The sequence below is a fragment of the Lutjanus erythropterus genome, chromosome 5 (assembly GCF_056507025.1).
Source record: "Lutjanus erythropterus isolate fLutEry1 chromosome 5, fLutEry1.hap2, whole genome shotgun sequence".
Taxonomy (NCBI): domain Eukaryota; kingdom Metazoa; phylum Chordata; class Actinopteri; order Lutjaniformes; family Lutjanidae; genus Lutjanus; species Lutjanus erythropterus.
The window spans coordinates 37,182,213-37,209,561 of record NC_139321.1 but is presented as its reverse complement, the minus strand read 5'-3'; the positions used below and the strand labels follow the sequence as shown (position 1 = coordinate 37,209,561).

Sequence of the window (27,349 nt, the reverse complement as noted above, 5' to 3'; positions counted from 1 at the left end):
CCCGCCTGCTTGTTGGTGTCATTTTCTTCTCTGCAGCCGCTCCAACGTCCGACGTCTAACATCTTCCCCACTGGTTCATCTTGTTCTGATGGTGCAGATTATCTGAAAATAGAAATGAGATGAAAGTAATTGGTTTTGAGAAGCATCCCAGTCAACTCAAAACTCAAAAAGTACAGTCGAATATCACTGAACAAATCCATCTACCCTGACTTCATGTAGAAGATGCTGACGTCACACAACAGCGGCAGCTCCCACAGAAGTGCACAAGTCAACTAAAAGCCAAAGATTTATACTTGTAACGAGTATTTGTACAGTGTGGTATTAATATTTTAACTTAAGTAAAAGATCTGATTACTTCCTCTGACACTGTATTTCTGATTTTAGTATAGCAAGTAGAATATAACTGAGATGAAACAAATACTCGTTACTTCTCCCAGTGTTTGGTAGTTTAATCAGTGGTGCACGTTATGTGTGGCGAGGTCATATCTATAAATGCATCATATACTTTTTATGTCAAATTTTAAAGGCTCTGCGCTCCATCAGTCCATCCACTCATGTTTTCACTTCATGTGGCCTGATCAGTGTTCTGAATAACCTTCATGTTGGTTTTTTTCTTTGTTCTCAGGTTAAATAGAAGCACCTTTAATTTGCAGCATAATGATGTCTGTCAAATGAGTGAAAAACAAAACAATATTTCCATCTGCAGTATAAATTAGCATGAAATGTAAACACTCAAGTAATAAATTATAATTTATCAGAACATAAAGTTTTATCTTCAGGTTTCATTTTAGAGCGTAAACAGCAAATTTATTATTTTTACTTAATGACTGACAAAACAATTATTGAAATTATAACTTATTTTTCGTTAATTTGTCATGTCACTGTTGGTTTTTATATAATGGTGATAAAATCTTCATAAAGCCTATAATTAGTTTGCTTAAGTTTCTCCCTAAAAACAGCAATCCAATTTTCTTTTTACAACAGTTATTATTATCCCTCAGAAATGTGTGATTATTTTCATTTAAAGGGTGCAGTGTGTATCACAGAGGTTCCTACTATCGGCCCTTTTCACAGCAAATTATTGACAGCAGAATTTTGATTTAGAAAATTTGCAGGAATTATACCTGAAAAATCACAGGCACAACAATGTCTCCGTTCAATTTCAAGAACAGAACCCGCATAGCAGGTTTTAACAGGGTCCAAGCAGGTTGTGATATAATACATTTTTAAAGCAGAAGACCAGACTCTGATGACTTCAAAGATTAGAATTATGAAAAATGTTGGTTCTGTGCCAGGTTTTATTAGAGATAATTGCTAAACCTTGATGTTCTTGAGGTCAGTCAGTGTCAGTATACCTGCCTGAGTGTTGGAGGGAATTCACAACCTGCTACCTCCACATCGTCCACTTGGAACTTCGAACCTGAGACTTTATGGTTACAGACCATCACAGCTGTCCCTGACATCAGCTGACACTAAATATGAACTCAGTCCTGCAGACAATTAAAGTGCTGCCATTAAGCCACTGAGAGTGAATAATTTAATGATCTCTAACACTTCAGCATGATAAAAAAAATCTGCTGATGATCAGAGCATCATAATGATTTTGTAAAATGGGGAGTAATATGAGACTCTTATAGCCTGAGGAGGAGAGAAAGAGTTTGACATGAATCCAGCAAAACAGTCTGAGGCTTAAATGAAGCAGGTGCTGATACTTTGCTGATGTCACCTCTGACTCCGCCCACTGGCTGCTGAGCCAGGAAGAAGCTCACAGGCAGAAAATCAGAGAGGGGCGTGACAAAACTTTACACATATTTAATAGTAAGAGGCACAATTCTGAAAAAAAATCACACATCAGCCTGCTTCTCTTGAGTGTTTTGTCAAATATTTGTATTTATATAAAAGTTACATCATAGATTACGGCATGATATTGAATATCACTGCAGACTCAGTTTGATCTGAACACAATCTGAAACATCCAGAGAATTCTATGTCCATTTTGGTCGCATTTAAAAGGAAACTTATGAAGATACAGATGTTAATAGTTTTCATATTTATAAAATATACAGTGATGGACTTTTGAATTGACCACAGGTTGCAGCGAGACAAACTTCTGTCACAATTCAGCAGATGTACTGAAGAAATCTCTGCTCTGTAGGACATACAGCTGATTTTTAGAGGTTTGAATTGTGAAATGTCTAGACATTTAGATTTGTTGTAATAAGTCACGCCCACTTTAATCAAATATTACCAAAATTCATGTATAGACTGAATCACAACCCGAGATCATGTATGATTTTTGCACGAATCTATGTAGCCAATTATGGGATAGAAACTTTTTGCATTTCTGGTGCCCCCTAGTGGTGAAAAACAATGCATTCTAATACATTATCTTACTAAACACTCCTGAACACGTCTCAGATTTCATGCTGATAGTTCAATGTGTTTGTTAGTTATTACAGATGTGAGACTGATTGGCTTGTAAAATCCAAACAGATTCACAAATCAAAATTCCTCTGATAACTTCAGATCAGCAAAGTCTGTGGATAAGGCTGACTCTTTTTTTTTTTTGCTGATTGGCCCAACAGTCTGGGAGGAGTATGCAAAAATAAGATTTTGATAAAAATTGAGGAAAAGTAATAAAAGGTGACATTTTAAAAGCAGAAGACTAATTGAGAAAAGATGCAGATGAACTGAAAGATAAAAACAGCCAAAGAAGTTTTAGTCAACGGCAAGCTGTTTTTAAGATAATTTCAAAAACATTAACATGTTCAGTGTGTGTCACTTTTGTTACCTGAGTAGTGGCTGGAATTTGGAACACAAAGAAACACTTTTGGTGGCAAATAAGAAGAAGAAAAAAGAAAAAGAATAATCAGAACAAAAATCAGGGGTCCACAGCGAGCAACACTGTTCGGACCCCTGAATATGCAGGTTACATGGAACAGAGCTCTAACTAATGTTAAAAGATACACCTGTGCTGGGAAAAGAGCTGCTCACACTTAACACAAGTCTAGTTTGAGTGAAGAGTTTTAGGCAGAAGGAACTGGACATTTGAGGTAATATTTTATTGACATTTTAAGGCATTAATACAGAAAACTGGAGAAACTGTCATTATTGCAGTCTTGGCTTTGACTCAAGTGAGGAAGGACTTCCAGAGACGATGATCTAATCTGAAAACACATCAGACACGTCCTCCGTCGTCAGCTTAATCAAGTCCTCCAGTTTTCTAAATCTTTAACAAAATACCCCACATTACCTCTTTGGAAAAGAAAACAAAAAAACAGTATTAAAAGACTGACTGGTGGACCCGAGCTATAATGGAAGAAGTTAAAAAAAAAAAAAGTCATATTCAATTAAAGGACAAACTGTAAGAAGACTGGAAAGATAACACATTCAACACACTGTGAAACGAGGTGTACAAATGTGTGAGTCCTAAGTACAGTACCATCTACTAAAGCTTTATGTGCATCAGACAGACACAGTTTATTTTGACAGTGTACAGAATCAGTATTAGTAATGAATCCATTCATTTTATTGCACAAAACCCACAACCATCTGTCTGTACGGCCTCAACGCCCTTCAGACTGGAATTGCAATGTCTCAGGAAGTCCACAGGAAGGAAGCACATTTACAAATTTAAGGCCTTAACAAGTATTAAATGCTATTATTAAGGGTAACTTTTTCCACAACAAAATGACAGACACCCTGTTACGCAATAAGAGAACACAATTTGTGGTACAACAGTATGCTTGACATAGTTGGTAACAAACAGGAAGTAAAGTTTCAAGTCCAGGTGGTCGAGTCTGAAATCTATACATTTAGTTTTCAGAGACCTGCAGGAAACCTGTGAGGTTAAAAGTTATAAACAATACGTTTTACAGTGGTTTGAGTACAGTCTGAGGCACAAATGTTCCCATGATGATGTGACAAAACCGCCCTACAAAGCCAAACCGCAGTAACTACATACTCAGTTAAACAGTCGAGATCAGATCTGACGAGTGTTTTATGTCAGACATGGATCATTTCAATGAGAAAGAGCCGCGCTGAAGGTTTTTTTTTAAGTTTGAAGCTTCAGATATCTATCATCATATATTACACCATCATTAGTGTAAAAATAATACAGTAAAATCTTCTGAAACTTGAATAAAGTGATCCACCTGATTAAATTCATCTTTTTTTTTTGATTAAATCAACTTTCTTTATATAACTTGTCAGTTTTCACAACATAAATACATGGAGGCAGGTGTCCCGTTAACACACGGGTGTGTCTCCCTTTGTGTGTTTTAATTTTTCAGTGAAATTGTTGTTTTTAAAAAGCTTAACGCCAACAAATATCAATCAAAGCATTATATTTTGTTAGACAAAAACATATTGAATTTTGGAAATTATTGCATCTCTTTTTCAATAAACAACGCTCTGGAGTTATTGGAAATGTTGGCATCACACGAGTCAGAAACACGCCACCACTGGAATCTAATTCAGCAAATAATATGAAACCAATAATATCAGTGTAGCCTGATCTTTATCTGCAACTGTGCAGAAATGATGGAATTTTAAATTTATGAATGGACATGCATTACAGTAGCTGGTAGTTATGTTTATTATCCCACATAAATAAGGAAGTAGTTCAAATCTAGTTTACCCAGTCAGCCTCAAAACTTTTCAACATTTTTCTCAACTTCACCTCTTCTGTAGTTGCAGCTCTCTGCGATCAGTAATAGGATCAGTGATCAACGATCCAGTGTCATTGATGCAAAGTAAAAGCCTTGATCCATGTTACCATCATTAAGATGAGCCTTTATTTTGAAATTCCTATGGCATTCTGTTCTGGTTCTGTGTCTATGAACCTTGACAGTTCTTATTGAGCTGAACTTTTGTTAAATGTTCTTGTTCAGACGTCTTTTATGTGATTATTTAAACTTTATTGCACTTAATCAGTTACAATTATTTGTTGTTTTATTTGTTAATGGCCAAAAGCAGAAAAGTAAGGAGTGACAGCTTCTTTTCTACCTGTCATCTCATGTCAATCACAGGCCCCTGAACGGAATCAAATTGAAATCGTGCCATGGCAGACTTTGTGATATCAGGAAATATCGTATTATCCAGAGAATTGATATCATACCGTATTGTGATGAAACTTGTGATTTTCTCCCTGACTTTGTAGGGCAAAACACATCAAGTTACTTCAAACAGCCTGAGCGGAGTGTAAAAATGTTTGAAAATGTGTGAAAATGTTTCAGTGATCTAAAACATCGACAGTAAACATCAGGTTTGGTTGTTTGGTTCCTGAGAGTCAAAAAAGAATCCACAGTTCTTCTCTGCACAGTGGCAGCAAATAGACAAGAATGCAACGAGACCTGCTGTGTTTGGAGTCAAACAACAGCTGATGATTTAGTTTTGGTGACTAGAGACTGAAACAAAACACTGCAGTAGTTTCAGCGTATTGGAGGAATGTGGATACACAAACTTCAAGTGATATCATGTCCTGAAACTGCTTCTGTTTTTGGTTTGTCCTCATTTTTCTCCCCTATTACCTCAATCAAAGGTACGATTTGTTAATGAATGAACTTTTGTGAATGAACTTGAAAAAAAATCATTTAAATACATGGCCAGTGTAGGAATGTAAAAGCTAAATGGGATTTCTTGAAAAAGAAATTGGCTGGAAACTAAGCTTAACACTAACTTCCTCCCTACAAATGACTTTTCTTTGTGTAAAAGTTTACACAGGTCTTTCAGTGCCTTACAGGAACATATTTTTATATTTTATAGCGATGGAATGATTCTCCTTGTTAGTAGCACCAGAACTGATGTATCTGTTACTGTAACTCAAGTTCGGCCTGAATGTCGCACAACAGAATCAACAAACCTGTTACTCTGAGGTCATCAACACAGACTGCAGGTGTGATCACACCCAGAATCCCCTCTGTCTCTCTCTTGTTACGAGCCTCTCGGGAGGCTCACGTCTCCACACTGGGAGCGTGTTCAGTGATCACGGAGCCGTTGATTTGCTTGGTGCCGTAGTTCGCTTGTTCCTCGGCCTCCAGTCGTCTGTATGGCGTGTGGAAGAAGATGACGAAGCAGCACGTGAACAGACTGCAGAGTCCTGCCATCACCAGCACGGGCACTGAGGACGAGAAACAAGCAGAACACAGTGCACATTTAGTTCCCGCTAACTCAACATCCACAACAGCCTCAGGTTACAAACTTGTAATTTAAGTAACTGCTTCATTTTTAACCACCGGTGTATAGAGACAACCGTGTGGTTTTACTTTATTTCTCTTTCTAATTATAATAATATTTACATGTTGATTTATTTACCGTTCATATTTACAGTAATGTGATAAGTTAAGTGTTTGATTACTTGTGTCTAAAATGTGTGTGGATCATTTAAAATGCATAAAATCTTGTCTAAATTACATTTATGATATTTGGGAATAGGTGACGTTTGTAGCTGTAACTGCACACCTTCACTTGTCTTTTGATACTCTCTCTCAAGAAGAGATTTTGGGGGTAATGTTGGCTTATCAGGGAAGCAGAGAGCAAATCCACAGTCTTTTTTTTTTTTTTTTACCTCTTTCGCACTTAAATTTGATTCAGTAATTTTATCACATTGGAAAAGGGCAGCTGTTATATACCAGTTATTTATCTTGTAGAACTAAACAGTTCATCTTAACCAAGTGGATTATAACAAAGACAACTGTTGGAAGGCTTCATTAATTGGACATTTGAAATATCTTTATATTGAATGATTAAGGATGATAACACAGTTAAATCAACCAAATCAAAAAACTCAAAAGTTCGGTGTAACAATGACTAAAACTCAAACTTTTACATAACACAGACCAACATTCATGTATGAACAATTGCTCAACGATCAAAACACAATGAGGGACGTGTGCAGTTTCTGCATTTCAAGGCACTAATATACAAAGTTTTGTATGTTAATACCCAAAACTAGTGAAAAACATCTCAGTACACCTGAGTGTGTGACAGGTGGCTTGGAGGAGGATGCAACTTAAAGACAATGAGGTAAACTCCTGCACACTGTCAAGTTATGTGGGCAGCATCAAAACATTTCCATATATATAGGAAACAGAGAGACTGCCTCAATAAGTAATAATTACCTCAACAAATACTCACTGAAGTCGTCTGGATGTTTGGGTATATATGGAAATGTTTCAGTGCTGCCTACATGCCTAAGGTCAATTTGACTGAAACGTCAATATTTAAAAAAACGTCTGCAGAAAGCGAGACAGTGTGCAGGAGTTTGTCTCATACTTCAGTACCCAGAAATCTTCAAGTTGAGTTCAGTAAACTGCAGACATACGGCTCTCGCTCAGTGAGTCAGGTTTGATTCCCACTGAAGTTCCCTTTGTCACAGTCTCAGTATGGTGTAATGTCATGTGACCTACCCTTCCAGCTCAGGACTGCATCCCCACACGTCGACAGAGGAGAGTCTGCGAGCGGTTTGGTCAAAGCCTGAAGTAAGATGATGTAGAGAACAGACTGAACCTGTCTGGAAAAGATCACAAAGATAACAGTCATGAGTAACATGGATTTCACATAAAACAGGTCCAGGACCAGGTGAGAGTCTGTTGTGAATAATCAATATATAAAATACGGGTGGAAATTGGATTTTAAAAACACCACCTGCGGCACAAACAACATTTACTTCTTTACTGACCTTGAGGGACTGTGGTGCATAATCAACAGCTCATTTGCATTTTCTATCCATTTTTCATTTCCCTTTTTATTATGTGAAACGTATTTTGAGCAGAACAGGCTGAGTGAGACATCATTTAAGTGCAACCTGCTGTAAACAGTTTTCTGTCAGCAGAAATGTCGGGATAACATCTGGGTACAGATGTGTTTAAACTGATCTGCTACTGGAAATCAGCAAAAAACAAAAATATCAAGTCTTAATTGAAATGTTGCCTGTTCAGTGTATTTACTAAGATTCCATCACGGTGTGTCCCGCGTGTACGCTGTGCTCAGAGAGTAGTACCCCGATACGAAGACGAGTCCTGCAGATGTTGCTTCCCCGACAGGATACGAACACTCCACAGACAGCTCCATGGCCACCGGGTAAATGGAGAAACCGAAAAAGCCAAAAAGAGAGCAGACAGCGGCCACGGCGGCTTTCTGATCACGCATCAGAGACACCTGGGAGGAGGAACGAAGGCAGGAGAAAATCTCTGAATATCAACAGAAGAGGAAAACATCTTTGGAACAAAATGCTGAGCAGCAAATGTCACATCAATTTTTCTTCTAAAGCTTCGTTAAGAAGTGCTCTGTGTGCCTTTCCTACCCGACACATCCACATGAATATATAAATATACATAACAGAAGAATATAAATGAGTGTTATCTGGCTGCTCAGTATTTTTGGAGTGATCCAGCTTTACTCCTGTATATTAACACATTTCTATCTATTTCTACTATTTGCTATTTAAAACAAACACACTAATGTCTGGTAGCTCATACATTTACAGTTTGTTTGAAATACAGAAAAAAACAAAAGAAGAGCCAGTTAGTTTGCATGAGCAACAACAGTCAACCCCCCAAAAAATCCAAGTGAAAAACACGTCACAGTTCCAGCGAGTGTTGTGACTGAATGATCTCTGCTCAGACACACTGCAGCAAAGAGAACCGACAAGAACTACAGGAAACACGACTGCTGTGGACGATAACTTTAAAGTTAGATGTGTTCTTATTGGCAGTGGTTGTAACATTTCTAGTTTTAATTTTTTTTTATTGCTCAGATGGTCATTTACACATCCAAGTACTCACGATGTTTTCTCAATGAAAATATTACCTTCAACATGATTTTTAAATGTGACTTCCTGTGGAAATGGAGTTCAGCACAACCACAATATAAACACCTCTTTTAATGTAATAAGACGTGCATCTTTTTGTGTGACACTACACTTCACTGTCACTCACTGCAGTCTGAAAAGGAAGTATTTCAATCTGGATCCTGCTGCAGCCCTCAAAACAAACAAAATGTAATGTAATGTTAAAGGACAATTGTGTGCAAAAGAGCTTGTTTTTTTCTCCACTGACAGGCTCAGATTGTTAGTCTAAGTGTCTCATATTATGGAAATGATCCCTACAGAGATAGACCTTTTTGTTAAAGACAAAGCTCTAAACAAACTAACGAAACTTAATTTATATAAACAGTAATTTTATCATTATAAAACACACTCTGTTCAAACTTGACAAAATCAACATAAAATTCAATAAAACTGTCTTGGCTCGTCTTTCCACTGTTCTAACAATGTCCAGTTCTCATTTGGTTGAAAATAATTAATTATTACATGTGAAATTATCTGGACAGGAGGAAATGAAGGGTTTATTTTGACCAGACAACCAGAGTTGGTGATTGTTAGAGCCAAGACAGTTTGGATGAGTTTTTATCGTTTCTGTCGAGTTTGAATAAAGTGTATTGTACAATGATAAAATGACTACTTCTGTAAATGTAATCTGGTTCCTTTGGCGAGAGCGATAAATCATCGGTTTCTGTTTTAACAAAAAGGATCTTTAGTATCTTTATCTCTGTAGCACTCCTTTCCATAATGTTGTCACACACTTAGAATAATGAATAGAGTCTGAGCCTGTCAGGGGCAAAACAAGAGCTTGTAGTGGGTGTAATCTGACAGGCCGAAATTGCCCACAAAGACTATGTTGCAGCCCCCTCTAATTGTTGTCTTCATTAGTCACTTAAGACAAAAAACATGGGAAAATAGGGTTCAGGTTGAAAAATGCAAAAGTAACCCTTCAATATTACTGTATTTTATCTGTTGTACCAGTTTCCTCTTCTTTTCATCCCAATTTTTGCTTCCTTGTTGCACAACAGAACACTGAAGGAATACAGTTTTGTTCCCCTGAATACTGAGGACTGTATAAGAAGTGAATGAGAATAAATTCTACCTTCAGTTCAACACTGAACGTTGATTATGTGCTGGGATATTTAAATATCCATGTACTTACAAAGTGCCACCTCTACTGTATATAAATCCAGGATTATGACCAGAATGGAAAGTAAAAACAAAGAAAGTTTTCTTTATATTGTTGGTGTCCTCTGGGTAACCTCTCATACTGATTTTATTCATACTGCTCTTTGTTATATAACAACTGCATTTGCATTACAGTAAAATAAAGTAACTGTCAAAACACACTGATGAACGGCAGCCATCTTTAAAGTATCTGCACATCAAACACTGTGACTGTTCCTATTTCCTTTGTTTGCTTTTGTAGACACGCACTTAAATAAATTTACCTTAAACTTCTGTCAGGGAAAAGAAGTCATCAACGTCAGCCTGCAAGCAGCATCTATATTCTGAAATCTACCTGACAGGTGGCTTTCACTTCAAAGGTTTATGGTTTCTTTAGGTAGCAGTAGATTCCTTCTAAAAGTTTATTTCTGTACATTTAGAGTTAAAGGACTAGTTTGGATTTTGGTAAAGTGGGGTTGTATGGTGTGCTGATCCATAGTCAGTGTATTACCTGCAGTAGATGCTAGCTGGCACGCCTCAAGTTTGTAGTCTGTCAGAAGCAGTCTGCCAGAGTCATGTCAGATAGATTTTTTCATCAGCTATGGTGGTTGCTTAACAATGAAGACAACAACTCCCATGATCCCACGCTGCTGCACAACTTCATCAAACTATGTCTTTTGTTATTGTTTTAATGTGAGCAAGAAATCTAGCAGCAGAATTGACATTTTACACGTTTAAAATCATCGAGGCAGTGGTAGACCAGCAGCTCCGGTGTTCTGGGAGTTAAAATCACAGATCTTTCCAAAGTAGTCTGGTTCGGTTGAAGAGAGCAATATTTGGCTTATATAACGGTGGTTTCCCATCAGCAGTACATTGCTTAGCTTCTGTACTGGTGGTCCTCTCTGCTTCTCCACACCACACTGTAGGTAATACACTGCATATACAGAAGTACTTCATACAGCCCCACTTCAAATGATCCAAACTAGCCCTTAAAGGTAATGTCACATTAAGATGAACTTAGTATTTCAATAACTTTACAGAGTAAATCAACTTAATAACCTTCTTAAACTCCTCCTGCTCTATCAGCCGTTACAACCTTAATAAATCAGTCAGAGTGGTGAAGGTGAGTGTCAACTCTCCTTTCAATAAACTTGAAACACAAATAGGTTTTGAGCTTGAACCTATTCTAGTTTTATGCTCTCACCACTGAGAAGGCGATGCACGAGAGAGCACTGAAGCTCATGTTGATCTTTGTGGCTTCGATGAACTTCTTGGTCTTGTCGACGTAGAGACCCAGAGCACCGGCGCCAACGATGCCAAACACGATGAAAAGAGCGCCACAGATGCCAGCAAAATCCTGCAGCAATGAGATTGTATGGGATTATTCCGTATCTCAGTATTATAAATGTGTATCCAGTATCTAAAGGACAAGTAGGACCCACTGTCTTTCCTTTTGTTCCATCAGTTGCTCAAGATAGGATTAAGGATTTTCCACTTAAACAGTTTACTGATGCAAAATCCATCACCGTGTAATGTTTGAAGACTGCAAAACCACTAATATTTACTGTCAAATATGCTGTCTGTGTTGCTTTTATTGCTCATTTAATATTAACTGGTGTGCTTCACACCTGACTATTCTCCATAGAAATCAATATGGTGTCTCATCCTCCCTTGTACTTACATTGGTGTATCCTTGCACACACAGGATCTGCTCCAGCAGAGTGGAGAAGCAGGTGAAAACAGCGATGCCTGAACCGAAGCACAGCAGCAGGACGAGGTAGGCTTTGTTCTTCAGTAACTGCAGACAAAACAGACAAAAGGGAAAACAAGGTCACTGCAGTAACAGCAGGCAGCAAGGAGAACAAAAGTATCAGCACACAGAGAAAATTAAATGAGCAACAAAAGTGACAATGAATAAGTAAAGTGACAAAGGGAACACTTTATCATTTATTTGAAGGAAATAAAAACAACTTTAGCCCAGTTATAAAAATAAGAGGTATTTTAGTATAAACTTCATGTCAGTTAAAATTCTGTAATGAGACAAATTCCACATGAAATATAACACAAAATGTCACTACCTGTCACAATGTGATGATGTTTTTGGTGGTGACGAATGACGCAAATAAAAAAATATTTTAGTATAAATCTTATGCAAGTTAAAATTCTGTAATGTCATTTTGTTTGAATACAAGGTGAAATATGACACTAATAAAATGGTGAGTACTGAAATAGTCACAAGCAAAACACAGGATGTTTCATCAAACATAAAATATATTAAAGTTATCAACTAAGATGTTAGGATATTGTTTGGTTCACTATATATTAAAACTAATGAATATCTAATTTGTAAACAAGTATGATCAATTTTATGCCATTTAAAAAGAAAAACATGTATGACAAATCTCAAACATAATGCTTAAACATTTTGTCAGAATCATAATTGTTTAGTGAAAACTTAAAAAATATATATATATTTTGTAGATGTAAACAAAATCTTAATAGGTTGACATAAGCCTTCTTATCATAATATTTATTACTGTGTTTCAGTGGTGACACATTTTGGGAGAGGAAAAATATTCCAAAACTATCTGAAAAAACAAAATGAGAATTAACTGTACAATTAATAAAAACACGTACCTGGGATGTTACACAATGTACATACATATAAAAGTTGAGGGGAAAAGACACTTTTATTTGAAGATGTTATTACTTACTAATTACTAACTGATTTACTAAACAGCTGTTATAAATGTAATTGTATGCACGTGGGAAAGAATACATGAGAAGAGACTTAAGGCAGCTTCACCAACAGGGGAGACTGAAGCCTCTGATTGTTACCAGCTGCTACTGTTTTCACCTTATGAGTGAGTGAGTGTGTGTGTGTGTGTGTGTGTGTGTGTGTGTGTGTGTGTGTGTGTGTGTGTGTGCGTGTGTGTTCACAGTAAAATGTGGTCCTGGAGACACTTACTGTAGCAGGAAATACCACAGAAGAGGTATTTTCCCAGCTGTTTATGTGTCTGTCTGTGAACAGATTTCGTCAAAGCAGTAGCGTCAGAACTGTGCAAGAGACAGTCAGTTATCTTTACAGGTGTGTAGCTGAGATCAACATGAAGGCTGAGTTCTGGGGCGGCCTGTTAGCTCAGTTGATAGAGTGTGTGCCGCATGTATCAAGGCTGCGAGCCCTCAGCAGCGACCATGGGTTCAACTCCCACCTGCAGCCCTTTGCTGCAGGTCATCCCTACACTCTCTGCCCCTTTTCCTGTCCTCACTTCACCTGTCCTATCAAATTGAAGGCATAAAGGCATAACCAAACCATAAAAAAATAGAATGGATATGGTCCAACCCATAAGTGTAAGTGTCCATAATTATTGTAATAAAGTAATAATGACTACTGAGTAGTCATGGATCGGAATGTCAACATGGTGACAGGCGTCTCGGCTGGTCTGATCTCATCACAAGTAAGGTGGTCAAAAGTACCTAAGTATCCATATTTTCTCGACAACATCTTTAAAAACAAAACAACACAAATATTTGATGTCACTGAAGGTACTGAAGCTACACAAAAAAGATGTAAGTGCTTAGACTTCAGTTCAGTCTTAATTGTCCTGCCTGAAATTTGGCTTGCAGCAAAAACAGAGTGGTCAATGACTTTTTCTGTACCAGCACTGTGTGCAGGTTGTTAATTAAAAAAAAAGACAAAAGAAATCCTCAGCCTCAGTTAGTGAGTACAGTCATTCCTGTGTCACAAATGCCTAGAAAATTTCAGTCATAAATCTGTCAAGAAATCACAATTTAGTTGCTTTTTGTGAGTTGACATAAACTGAATATATTAAATGGACAGACAACATTGTCTCATATTGATGTCCGACCCCTGACCCTTTTGTAATATCAAAAAATACTGCATTATTTTCTAAAGAAGTGATACAATATCGTATCATGTTGAGAGAGGACTCAACATTTATAGAATAGGTTAGCCGTCTGTTCTGCCCTCTGGTGCCCTTACCAGTTTGAGGCCCTGTACGAACGGCTCGGAGCCAGAGGACTCAGCGCTGGCTGATGGTGGCGTTGGAGGGGCGCTGCTCCGTATCCCCACTGTTGCTAGGAAACAGATGACGCATGCCGGGACTGCATAGGCAACGAGCTGGAGGAGGGAGGAAACACACATAATGTGATGATGAATGAATGTTAGCACCTTAAATCAAAGGCGATTTATCATCATTAGCAGGTGAGGTGGCCCGAGCCACAGACACGGAGTTCAGCTGTTGCTGTTGTCTGTTTCAGCAGCTGCACTCCCACAATGCCCCTGTGGAAACCCTCTGATTCTAGGCCGACTGTTGTTTTTTTTTTTTCTTTTTGACAGTTTTGCTTTTGTTGGACAGTTCACAGTAGAGAGTGACAGGAAACGAGAGAAATTCAATTGGGGACATTGTGGTTATCTGTTATATGACATAAACCAGTTTCCAGGACAACTGGTTCTAATAGTTATTTGCTCGACCTTTTGTTATGCATTTGTACATTTTGGCATATTCACACATATTGTTCTGAGATGCCTCTGCAGTGGGTCAGGTTCATCAATGGACCACTTATTAAAGCTGCAACAGTTGCTTCTTTTGCTCATGTGGGGGCAGAAAAACATGGTCATAACATATATTGTTTTGAGTTGTATTTTGCTGACTTGGTAATAAACACACACCCACCAGATACAGAGCAACATTATCTTTCATTTGGAGTGGTGTTTGTGTCCATCTGATGATTATAAGTCCAATTTCACTCTCCTTTTAGCCCTGGTTTGGTGTCCACCTGGCATCATCAGCCTCCAATTTATAAGTTAATTTAGCAGGAGCTTCTATCCAAAGCAATGCACATCTGAGAGCTGATACAACACCACCAAGGGTCTAGTCAGGAGAGAACATCACGAGTAAGTGCCATAAAGAAAAGTTTGAGTCTGATAGGACGAGTTGCCTAGAGTGCATGGGATGCATTGGATTTTATATGTTTTTGCAGTTTTTCAAATGAAGGGGTGTTCAAAAAAGAGCAGAGCTGTTCTTAAAGAGCTGAGTCTTTAATCTACTTCACAAATGTGAATTAATCTCAAATCTCTCAGTTACTTTTCAGTGTCCAGGGGGCGTTGATAACAAGTGCAGACCAAAATGACAGATCAACAACCAGTTGCAGCAACAAAACTTGTGACATAATGCTGCTTGATCTATTTCAGCATGGAAAAATATCAGACTGATGACAAACATTCTCAAATGATAGCTGAGCAATACACAGAATTATGATTCGTATTTGATCAGCACTGTCTAATTTGACACTTTGATCTGAGTTTTGTGAGCCTGTTGCATTGAATGTGACATGTAACTTTTCTGGACCAGTGACGCCTCTCTGTCAGTCATTGCATCAAACCTGACCAGTGTTAAATAAACAGTTGTGATTGTCCCAAAGAGATCCAGGATGGGAGAAAATCTCTCTAAACCAGAGGATGGCCAGGTGTGTCTGTCAGAGCAAATGAAACATGAGCTTGCAGATTTGTCTGGTTTCCAGGCTACGTTATAGACATAGTCCTAACACATATTTTCAACTTGTAGAGCTGCTTTAGCTGACTCACTAGCAAACAGCTGTGTATTCACACGTCCATTAGACACAGAGCAACATTAGCTTTCATTTGGAGCAGTGTTTGTGTCCACTATTTACCCTCCTTTTAGCTCTGTTTTGGTCTCCGCCAACTCCTGACAGAAAAAAAAAAAAAGAGACTCTTTCCTGCTAAATGTCCTACGTTCTTCACCAGCTAGTTCACCAACACACTCCCACCCGAGCCCTCCGCTCTGCTGATGCTAATCTCCTGTCCCCACCCATCCGGACTAAGTACAAATCTTTGGGGGACAGGGCCTTCTCCATCACTGCTCCCACCCTCTGGAATTCACTCCCCATAGCCATCCAAGATTCGCCCTCTCTCCCCATATTCAAAAAATTGCTCAAGACTCATCTGTTCAACACTCTTTTCAACCATTGACAGTTTCTTCTCCTCATCCCTTGTTTGTTTTTTTCCTTTTTGTTGTTTGCTGTATTGTTGTATGTTGTTTCTTCCTTTCTCTTTTCTTTTTTGTCAAGCGTCTTTGAGTATTTTGAAAAGCGCTATATAAGTATAATGAATTATTATTATTATTAGTTGCTAAGCTTGTCTGTCTACCGTTCAGGGTTGGACCAGTACTTTATATCAAGTTTATCAGCACTTGTTTGTGGAAAACAGTTCAAAGTTCCTTTCATGTCTGAGACTGAACCACATAATAAATGTCTCATAAAACCAAAAAAGATAAAAAAGATCTGATACATGATATTCCACCTCCACACTACACAAAGTCCTTTCATCCATTGTTAATATAAAAGATAACGACTGGTGGAGTTTTAATTTTCTAACTCAGCATTTCCCAGGTGGTCAACGATACCGGACCCACCTCCGTTTGCTGTCTGCTGGACTCGACCGATACTTTTTTAACTTTCACAAAAGTTGGAAAATAATGAAAAGTCAAATTAGCAATTAATGAAAAGTCAAATTAGCAAGTCAATCATCCACTTTCTACAGGTGTATATTAATTCAAAAATTCACCAGGCTTAGACACCTGCTGATCAGAATCATAACCCTACATCTAAAACCTGACCAGACTCTTCATCAGTGGGTTTGAAAACCTTTTTCTTAGTTCAACTCACCAGGGCTGGGATCTCTGCAGATGTTTTAGCCATCATGGGAGAGATGATGTTAGCGAGGAGGATGCCCAGGGGATTGGCTGACAAGAGAGAAGCAAAGTGTTACTCAGGTTTATTCTGGTCTCTGTCCTATGTTAAGGGTCAGTGCAGCCCTTCTGAACTTTCTGTTCCCTGATCAGCCGTCCCAGTTCTTATCTTGTTTTTTATGCACCGGCAAATACATGGATTGTTATTATTATTATAACACTGCATCTTCAAGAAACCATATCATATTACTCTTATCTTTAAGTATGATCGAAACAAATGACTTTACACTGGTTATTTATCTCTGAACACATCCTTCATTTTGCTGTGTACACATGAAAAGTGTGCTGATAAGCAAAAACACAAGTGCTTCCCTGAACTTTACAACACATGGTGAAACTGACCCAGTTCCTACTTAGATTTGTTACACCGAGCACAAAAACTGGGCCAATACGTAGTAAGACGCCAGCACTGACACAAAGTTAAAATCATGTAACAAGGCTTTTTAGTAGACTGTAGTATATAGTTTATATAGTGAATTATAAGTGTGTTGTATTATTGTGTTTTTTCTCCACGAGGGCTGAATAATATAAAGAGAGATACAATATTTCAAGCACATTCCTTTTTTCTTTTTGACAAACACCTTAGGTCTACATGGTGTTGGGTGTGTTTCTACTGACATTCACAAGCTGTTGTCATAAATCCACTAACCAAATGTGTTGTTTTATAAAAGGAAATATTCAAATTTCAAGTTTGTTTCATTTATATAAAACTTTAAAAAGATGAGATAAAAAACGAACAGCTTAAACATAATTTAAAAACAGGATTAACATAATTAAAAGCCAGAGAATAAAAGTGGGTCTTCAGGTGCATCTTAAAAGTAACCAAAGGAGTCCACGTGCTACACTGGGAGGATCTGGGGGGTCTGGCGGTGCTGTAAGGGGTGAGAAGTTCTGATATGTACGTAGGTGCGAGACCACGGAGATGTTTGTCAACAGTCACAAAGATTTGGAAATTCATCCTGAAAAGAACTGGGAGCCCGTGTGAAGATGCAAGAATAGGGGTGATCTGGTCTTGTTTCATGGACGTTGTTGATAACCAGGCAGTGTTTTGAACTAGTCGTAATTAACGGGAAATGTTAGCCTGACAGATGCTGAGGTAGAGGGAGTTACAGTAGTCCTGCCTGGATGATAGAAGTACATGAAGGACTCTTTCTAGATCAGACGGTCATAAGAAATGCCTTATTTTAAATTCAAATTTATCTGCACATTGCAACTCAGATCATCAAATGTAACAACCCTTTTCAAGTTTTTCTTGCGCTTTTCATGTGGTCTGATGTAGGCAGAAAGATGATTGAGGTTCTGGGCAGTAAGTACTTTGGTTTTTATTCCACTTTCTTCAGTTGCCACTTGACACTACAGAAAACTTCAATTAGATATTTAAGATAGCATTAGGACCTTCACAAGACAGTTTTTACTTGTTCATATGGATGACAGATTAGACAAATTTACCAGTTATGGACAAAATGTGCTGGCATTTGGCCGACAGCTGGTCCATAATTATAAGGTTGTTAGAAAAAATATGCTTTGTGGTTTAAATAAAGCTGATAATAACCAGAGCTGTTAAATTTATCAATTTTAATTTGTTGTTCACCCAAGTAGGGCCACCTTATGATTAGGGCATAACAATATATAAATAATAAGAACAAAAACAATACACCCAATCAACCCAATCATCAAACCCCACTCTGAATGATAATAAACAGCAAATCACTCACACATTGATGCGATCATATTGGCTGTGGCTCGCTGGTGTTCAGGGAACCAGAGAGCTGCCAGCTTGGTGGGTGTGAAAATGATGAGGGGCTGAGCCAGGGCACCAAGGGTCTGGCCCAACATCACTACAGAGTAGAGGATTTTAAAACTTTCGCCCGGTGGTGACCCACAGAAGCGCACCAGAGCTCCAAACATGTTCAGCCAGGATCCCAGAATCAACTGCAAAGTTGAGATGGCAGATCAAAATAATGTAACAGATTTAAGAAGTAATCTGTACTCTATCACATACACAACCTGTGCAGCTAAGAATAGTTCCCAGGAAAAGTCCATAGAGGTTTCCAAGTGTTTGCAAATGACAACAAATGGATAAAAATTATAGTGTTTAAGTGCTTCTGCTTCTCTTCATTAAAATGGCACTAAATGGCACTCGGCTTGTGGTGCTCAAAGCGCCAAAATGCATTTCAAAAATTGAACAGCAAAGTCTTTTTCCAGAAATCATGACCCATTTTCTCAAGATAATGCACAGACCTTGTTGTGAGCTGTTTCATTTAGGAACTATTTTCTATCTTCTGTAAAATCTACTGGAACTACTTTCTTTCTACTGGAAGGAAATAGTCCCTACAGGAAACTGCTCACAAGGTCTGTGGATTATCCTGAGTAAACAGGTCAAGATTTCTGAAAAGAGATACTGGCGTTGAGATTTTCAAATTAACTTTTTACATTTTCACAAGTCATTTAGTCCCATTATATTCAGGAGAACACAGACATCTCTATGACTGATATCTCTGAAACTCTACATCTCACACCAAAACAATCTAGACTGATAAATAACACTATAGGTAATAGCAAAAATAAAAACAGTTACTATCCTAACATTTTGAAGCAGTGTGTATCTGTTAAGGAATTATTTCTAGGTTAATGTCTTGTTGTATTTATTCACAGGATCTTGTAGTCTATGTGTTAGCACCAACTTGTGGTAACGGCGTCACAGTAAGTGAAAACCTTTTGTGTGAAACAAAACATGTAGAGGCTGCATTTAGTTTTTATGCACCGCAGATCTGGAACAAACTCCCAGAAAACTGCAGGTCTGCTGCAATTCTCAGTTATTTTAAATCAAGGCTGAGGACTTTTGTTTGCCTCTGTCTTTGATTAAACAAAATCTGAGGCAAATAATCTTTTCAGCTATTAATATCTTCTTCTCCTGCACCTGTAGTGTTTCTTAACTCCGCACTTCTTAAATAACTCTCCACTAGGTTACAGGTTTCTGTTGCTGCCATAAAAAGCAATCCCCACACCACATTGATTTAACTGTCTCAAACTGAAACACTTGATAAAGACATTATCTCCAAGTAAAAGAGAATAGAAGGGTAGAAATGAAAGTCCATTACAGTGTATAAAGAAAAACAGCTGTATCCTAAGATAAGATAAGACAAACCTTTATGACCTTTATTTCTATATATCCTGTAATACAAATTACACTGAGGCGGTGACGCCTCAGTTTTCAGAGAGAGTGTCGTACCGTGATCCGTAGGCCGAGCGTGTCCAACATCCATGTGGTGGCTAAGCTGAGCGGTATGGCCACCACCATGTAGACCAGTGACAACCAGTTGATTTCCTCTAGACTGACATTGAGATACTGGGCAGACTGGTCCGCTACTGGTGCAAAGGTCAGCCATATCTGGGAAGACACATGAAGAGATTTATTTTATAAAATGACTTCTATATCTCTTGAAAATAAGTGATACCTGCTCTTAAAATATGAGTGCTGATGCTAATTTGTGAAAATAAGACTCTCTATTACCAGAAGATCTTCTTTGATTTAGAAATGACCAGTCTGTGTTTCAAGCAGCGCATTTACACAGGATAAGTCTGTAAGTAAGTCTGTTTTATTTAAATTTACTGACATTTTCCCCCATGTATGATGTCAAGGCTCTACTTAACATCAAAGTTGCAGAAGCAGCCACGTAATTACACTTTTGCAGCTAACCTTCTCTGTCTTAATCACTCATTTTAATTATCAGTATGTTCTTACAGCACAGCTGTTGAGTGTTGTTCAACATATTATGAGCCACAATCAAATTTCATACTTGTTCAGTTGTCTGACAGCCAAAAATTGTATGATTCACATGAAACTGAGACAAAACCGCTGCAATTATCACAAATTACTAGAGGTCCCCAGGTAATGCTAGTCCCATGTGAATAGGGCTTGAAATACCAATTTCCTATGACAATTAGATATTGATTATTTCTTGGGAAAGCAGCTTTTGATATGAAATGCATGGATGCACGTTCACATTCCTTCAGCATCAGCAGCATCCTGCAGAAAGCTTACTTTAGAGGTTTAGAGCTGGAACAATTAATTGATTTATCAACTATTAAATTCATGGACAGATTTTCAGAATTGATTAATCATTTTGAGCCTTTTTTAAAATAAGAAATTTTCAGATTTCAGCATCTTAAATGTGAACATTCTGGTTTCTTACTTCTCCGAGAATAAGCTTAATATATTTGGGTTGTGGACGTCATCGTGGGCTTTGGGAGACGGTGGTCAACATTTTTCACAATTTTATGACATTTTACGGACCCAACAACTAATCAATTAACCAAGAAAATAATCAATGGATTAATCCTTTTTTCGTACTAGTTTTGTATCAAACAGCAAACAGTTTTTTAAAGTTTGATAAGAGTGGTGTTTCAATGAAACCAGACCAGACAGGAGGAGAAGCCTGAATGCCCTTTTGTAAATGTGCGATGTTTCGGGGTTTCAGTTGATCCCAGCTTGTATTTTAAAATGTCAACACAGTACAAAAAACCCACTCCTGTCTTATTTTAGCAGGATTCACTGAAACACAGATTTTAGTACATGCTATTTGTTCAGTGCTGTAAGTTGATTTGTTCCACAGATGTTCATTAATTTGATAAAATAAATGTATTACAGGCTCATCTCAACGCAATGCAATATTTCATGTTTTATTTCCTTTAGTTTGACTTTCTTGGCAGTATATCATACAAAACCAGCTGCACTGTGAATTTTAGTGATCAGATCTCCTCATGCATGTTGTAGTCATGTGACCAGGACACTTTCAAAAATGAGGAAATGGCCAGCTCAGCTCATGTGAGAAAAAAATTTGGTTTCTAATTCTGGGTTGTTCTACTGTCATATGACACCACTTAACACACATGCAGTTCTGACGACAACGGTACAACAGAACATATTAATGCTGAGTATTTCCATTTTACAATACTTTATACTTAAATTTCACTACATGTTTTTTTGAGGCAACGATGGCACTTTTTACTAGACACTACATTGACTTACAGATATTGTTACTCACTACTTTTCAGGTCAGAATTTGTAAAAATATATTAGTTTTTATTATTTGGCTTTGTTAAATACTTGATTCTGGATTCTAAGGTCTGTTATTTCTGCATAGCAGACCATTGCTATGAGTAACGGACAGTGTATAAGAAGAACAGCCCGTTGCTATGGACACAGTTCTGATCATAGTCTCTTTACGAGTAATGATATAATTTTTCACACAAACATTTTGTGTCAAATCATTGATTTTTTGGTAAGTATGCATGTAATAAGATGGATAATGTACAGTGAGCAGGTTATTACTGAAAATAAACCCCTTCAGGATGATTCATCCTGTATCATCCTGCCTGGGTTTATTGCACAGTAATGTCCTGCTCACTGTCCGCTACATTATCCCTTCCATACAATATACATACTTTTTTCATCTTCTGAAAGAGGGGGGGAGTTTGGGAACCACTGGGCTAAGAGATCACAGATCAAAAATATTTTTACTTTCTGGGGTTTCAGAAAGTGCAGCTTTTCCCAGCATGCAATGACATAAAGATCAGATAAGAAAAGTGACTTTATAGCAGCAGTCCAGAGGAAGAAAAGGTCACAATATGGTGGCAGTGCATCCTCCAATCCAAAGTCTAACTAAAACTCAGGCTTAAATTAAAGTAAAATTGAATTTATTCTGCTTAACAGTGAACTATTTGTTCAATTCAGAAATGTTCCCAACACAATAAAATGAAAACAATGAAAAAATGAGAACCAATGTGCTCTCTCTCACTAGAGAACCTGTAATAATAATTCACATTCTCCAAATTACAGCCCTAATCTGATTTTTCACAGTAATCTGATTTGTTTTGTGCACATAAAGGTAATTGACCAACACCACGTTGCAACACAACAGCTATAAATCTTATAACAGGGTCAAGAACACTGAAATGTGACTGGTGCTTATAAATTAACCCAGAATTTATAAGAGGGGAGGCACTCCCTTACACTCGTCTCAGGAAATGCATGTAAAACAGCAACAAAAGTGAAAAATGTAGCATGCAGGGCTGATAAACAGAGTGACTGAATCATCTATATCAGGGTTTTTCAAGCGAAAATAGCTTAATATTGGTGTTTCACATAATTAAATACAAGCCCAAAACCAAAGAAGTTGGCATTTTGTGTAAAACAAATAAAAACAGAATGCAAAGATTGACAAAAAACTTTTCAACCTATATTCACTTGAATACAGAACAAACACAAGACATAAATGTTCCAACTGATTAACTTTATTGTTTTTTGTAAGTATTCAATCACTCTGATTTTGATGGCTGCAACATGTTCCAAAAATGCTGGGACCAGAGCATGTTTGTCACTGTGATATGTATTCTTTTCATTTAATAAGTGTCTGGAAACTGAGGACAACAATTGTTCAAGTTTTGAAAGTGAAACTCTTCCTCGTTCTTGCTTGATATATGACTTTAGGTGCTTAATGGTCCAGGTCTCCGTTGTCATATTTTGCGCTTCATAATGCACCACACATTTTCAAGACAGGTCTGGACTGCAGGCAGGTCAGTCTAGTACCTGAACTCTTTTACTACAAAGACGCGCTGTTGTAACATGGGCAAAATGTGTTTGGGCATTGTCTTGCTGACCTTCAACAATGTGACAGTTAGCTATGATGCCATGTATGGTTTACCAAAAACATTTAAGTTTATCAGTTTGAGCATTAAATAGTCTATCTTGTTATTTGTACTGTATTCAATTGAATACAGGTCAAAAATGTTTTGCAAATCACTGCACTCAGTTTTTATTTACATTTTACACAATGGCCCAGATTTTTTGGAACCGGGGTTGTAGGTTAACCCAATATTTAAAAAGGGCCGAGGCATTCTCACACACTAGTTTGGAAAACTGCATCCAAAACAGCAACCAAAGTGTATTTAGAGAAAATGCAACCTGCAGGGCTCATACAAAGAGAGCAGCAGAATGAATCTGACCTCAGCACTGAAAGCTTAAGTTTCATTGTGAAACATTTTTTTTCTTATACATTTCTCACATTGGAGAGTATAAAAATGGCAAATGACAGTTTGTTGTCCTTTCCTTACATATCTGAAATTCTTTGACCTTCTTCTAGTGTAAATAGCAGGCGTGGCTGTGAACAGTGCAGGTGGACGACATGTGGTGCCCCTTTATGTTTGGTGGAACTTGATATCATTCCCTGGGGATGTTGTCATTGTAAAGCAGAGTGTGCCTGGAGGCAAGCGTGCCCCATCTCACTGAAGCACACTGAGCCCCTCCCTCACCTATCCCCCGACTCCCATGGGACTCATCTTGTCTGTGGAGGCCATTGTTTCCATGGGGCTGGTGTTCCCTCTCACAAAGGATGCTCAGCTGGCAGAGAGTCATTCATGATGTGGCAAATAACAGCTGATGAGCCAGTTCAACATCAATCTGTGTGACATTAGCAGCCCTACTGAGGGTTCGGGGTGTGATTTACAAAAACCTGTGGTGGGTTGTTAATTGTTGTCTTCTAAATTGATTTAGGAAGAAATCTGAAAACCACGCTAGCATTGTACGCTAGTGTTCAACCACAGAAAGTGTCTTGGTCACATGGAAAGATTTAAACTGAATGAATAGCACGAAAAAACCCAATTAATTTGAAAGAAATAAAAATTAACACTCTCAAGGAGGAGAAACACCAGTTAAGCTACTTCCCATAAGGATTTGGTATTGAGCATCAATACCAATTGAATGTCTTTAGCACTGACTATCAAGTACCAAAAGCTGGTGTTGAATGCTTTGTCACAGCAGATATTTTGCAGATTGTTTACATGGTCGATTAATCAGTTGATAATTTTCTCAATTAAGCGATTAATAATTTACAGTTCCTATAAGTTGTCAGAAAATGGTGAAAAAATGTTGATTTGTGTTTCTCAAAGCCCAAGATGACATCTTCAAATGTCTTTCACAAACCAAATATATCCAGTTTACTGCCAGAAAGGAGCAAAGAAACCAAAAAATATTCACATTGATGAAGCTGTCATTGGAGAATTTTGTCTATTTATCTTTAAAAAATACTCAAACCGATTACACAACTATCAAGATAGCTGGCTATTAATTTAATCCGTGATTAATAAACTATTACTTGACTATTTGTTGCACCTCTATCGGTTTGAATAAATGTCAAAAATCAATTTCAGCACTTTAAATGTGAATATTTCCTGGTTTGGTAAACTGAATATCTTTGAGTTGTGGACAAAACATGACATTTGAGAATGTCATCTTGGGCTTTGGGAAAAAGAGATCAGCATTTTTCACAACTGACATTTTACAGGCAAACAAGCATTGAAGGAATAGTTCAAATTTCCCTTTAATCAGATAAAGGAGAAAATAATTGACCGATTAATCGACTGTTAGTTGCAGCCCTTAGTCATGAAAACAAAGTTGCTCAAACTCTGACTCAGAGTTTGTGAACTCACCGTAGCGTTGGAGCAGTTCAACAGACACAGCACCAGCAGAACAAACCATCTCCTCTTGTAGACTTTAAACTCCAGCAGTTTCTTCAGTTCTGTGTTTGGTGTCCTCGGGACACCAGAGGAAACAGTCCGAACCTCGGAAGAGGCTTCACCATCATCCTCCATTAGTATTTACGGTGTTGACAAGTTTGCCGGTTAGCTAGTTTGGCTAGTAAGGACAGCTAACACTGTGCAAATCTTCGAGGCATTACAAAGTTTATGTTCGCGGCTTCAGGGTCGGTATAAAGATAAAAACTGGTGTTAGTTCTTTATAACCAGCCACAAGAGAACAACGTGTATCTATAACTCGTATTTTAAAGTCATCGTGTCTCATAAATCTAAGCCGGGGAAGCAGTTTGACGGCTGGAGTAAAGTCAGAAAACACGCCTTCATCAGTCAGTCGGTCAGCCGGGAGTGTCACTGTACCAAAGATCTTCTACAGAGAGACGATGAACCACTCCGCAGACCGCCATACCTCTTACAAGACATGTATGTCCTTGGAAAAGATTTTATGTTTGATGTGATGTTTGTTTACATTTCACAAGAGAAATTTATTAGAAATACATTAAAACTTTTGCACCATTTCCATGTCAACACAAAATACGAGGTGCAGGGCAGATTTATTTATCACTATACAACACAGGGACGCCTGCCCTGCATGTTTTAGATGTTTCTCTGCTCCAACACACCTGATTCACATGATCAGGTTGTTATCAAGTTTCTGCAGAGGCTTGATGATGAGCTGATCATTTGAACTTAACTTGTAATTCCATTTTTTCTACATAGAAAAAAAAACAACATTAAAATTCTATTCAGCACAGCAAAGATGGAAAGTAACTAGTACAAAAACTTTGTTACTGTACTTAAGTAGAGTTTTCAGGTATGTGCTTTACCTGAGTATTTCTTTTTCTGACAATGTTTTACCTTTGCTATTTTCACACAAATATCTGTACTTTGAATTCCTTAAATTTTCAAAACAGCCTCCTCACGTTAGTTTTAATGCAAGAAAAGAACGACGAAACAAGACAAAACTGACAAAAAAGACATAATCCAAAAATAAATAAATACATGAAACACAATGAAAATGATGGAAAAAAACAAAGCAAGATGAAAATGTTGAAAAAAAAAAAAAAAAAAAAGCTGTAACCGGTGCCTTCCTTGTGCCTCACTGCCAACCTCCAGAGAGATCCCACCTTCATCTTCACCATCGTCGTTGACCATCAGAGGGGTCTCACCTTCACCTTTACCGGCTGCCAGATGGGTCCAGCCTCCTACTCCTCGTCTCAGGGGTCCCACCAACTGCGTCTTCGCCACCGACTGTCAGAGGGATCCTGCCATCTTCATCTTCTGCTAGAGGGGTCCAGTCTTCACCTTCATCTGCAGCCTCCTAGCCGACCTCCTGAGGGATTCTGACTTCTTTGGCGCCGACCTCCAGAGGTGTTGCACCAGTCTGGTCGTCTTCATGCCTGTCCTCCAATGGCAATCCATCCTTCGGCCCTGCCTCCTAGTGACCCCCCCCAGATCTTCTTTGCTCCCCTGGACTGACGCTAGGCCATCCAGGTCCACCATTTTGTTTAGATTTGACACACACCATGACAGTAACAAGATGAAAATGACAGAACAAGACGTGAACGAAGTAAAGGGACATCACAAGAAAAAAACAGCAAAACAGACGTGACAAGACAAAAATGGCATACAAGGTGTCACTAGACAAAAACAAGATAAAAGACGTAAAAGGAAAATAGATGTAACTAGCTGAAACAGTCAGAGGGAAATCCAAACATGGAGAAAAGGTGAGGTTCAGTTAGCTTTGCACATAAACAGTAGAAATGTCTTTTTTTTACACAAGTATCTGTACTTTTACTTGAGTACAGAATGTGTGTACTTTTGCCACTTCTGGTAGCAGACCTGGTCTCAGCAGATAATCCATTACATTACTCCAACCAGAAAGCACCATCTGCTGAACTGAGAGGATGCCCAGGCTCATAAGGGCTTGGTGTATAATAGAATAGCTTTGATATAATTTGGGGCCTGGTCATGT

General features: G+C 38.0%; 1 protein-coding gene across 1 annotated transcript; it reads right to left on the bottom strand.

Moving 5' to 3' along the window:
• Positions 1-5,572: 5,572 nt before the first annotated feature.
• slc49a3 (solute carrier family 49 member 3) lies at positions 5,573-25,730 on the bottom strand. Its single transcript, XM_084719776.1, has 10 exons — positions 25,273-25,730; positions 20,015-20,173; positions 18,498-18,714; positions 16,700-16,776; positions 13,995-14,132; positions 11,673-11,789; positions 11,196-11,348; positions 8,003-8,160; positions 7,410-7,513; positions 5,573-6,121 (listed from the first exon to the last, which is right to left on the bottom strand). Exons 1-10 carry the CDS (start codon positions 25,432-25,434, stop codon positions 5,955-5,957), a joined length of 1,452 nt encoding a protein of 483 aa, XP_084575902.1. The 5' UTR covers positions 25,435-25,730; the 3' UTR covers positions 5,573-5,954.
• Between the last annotated feature and the right edge of the window lie 1,619 nt (positions 25,731-27,349).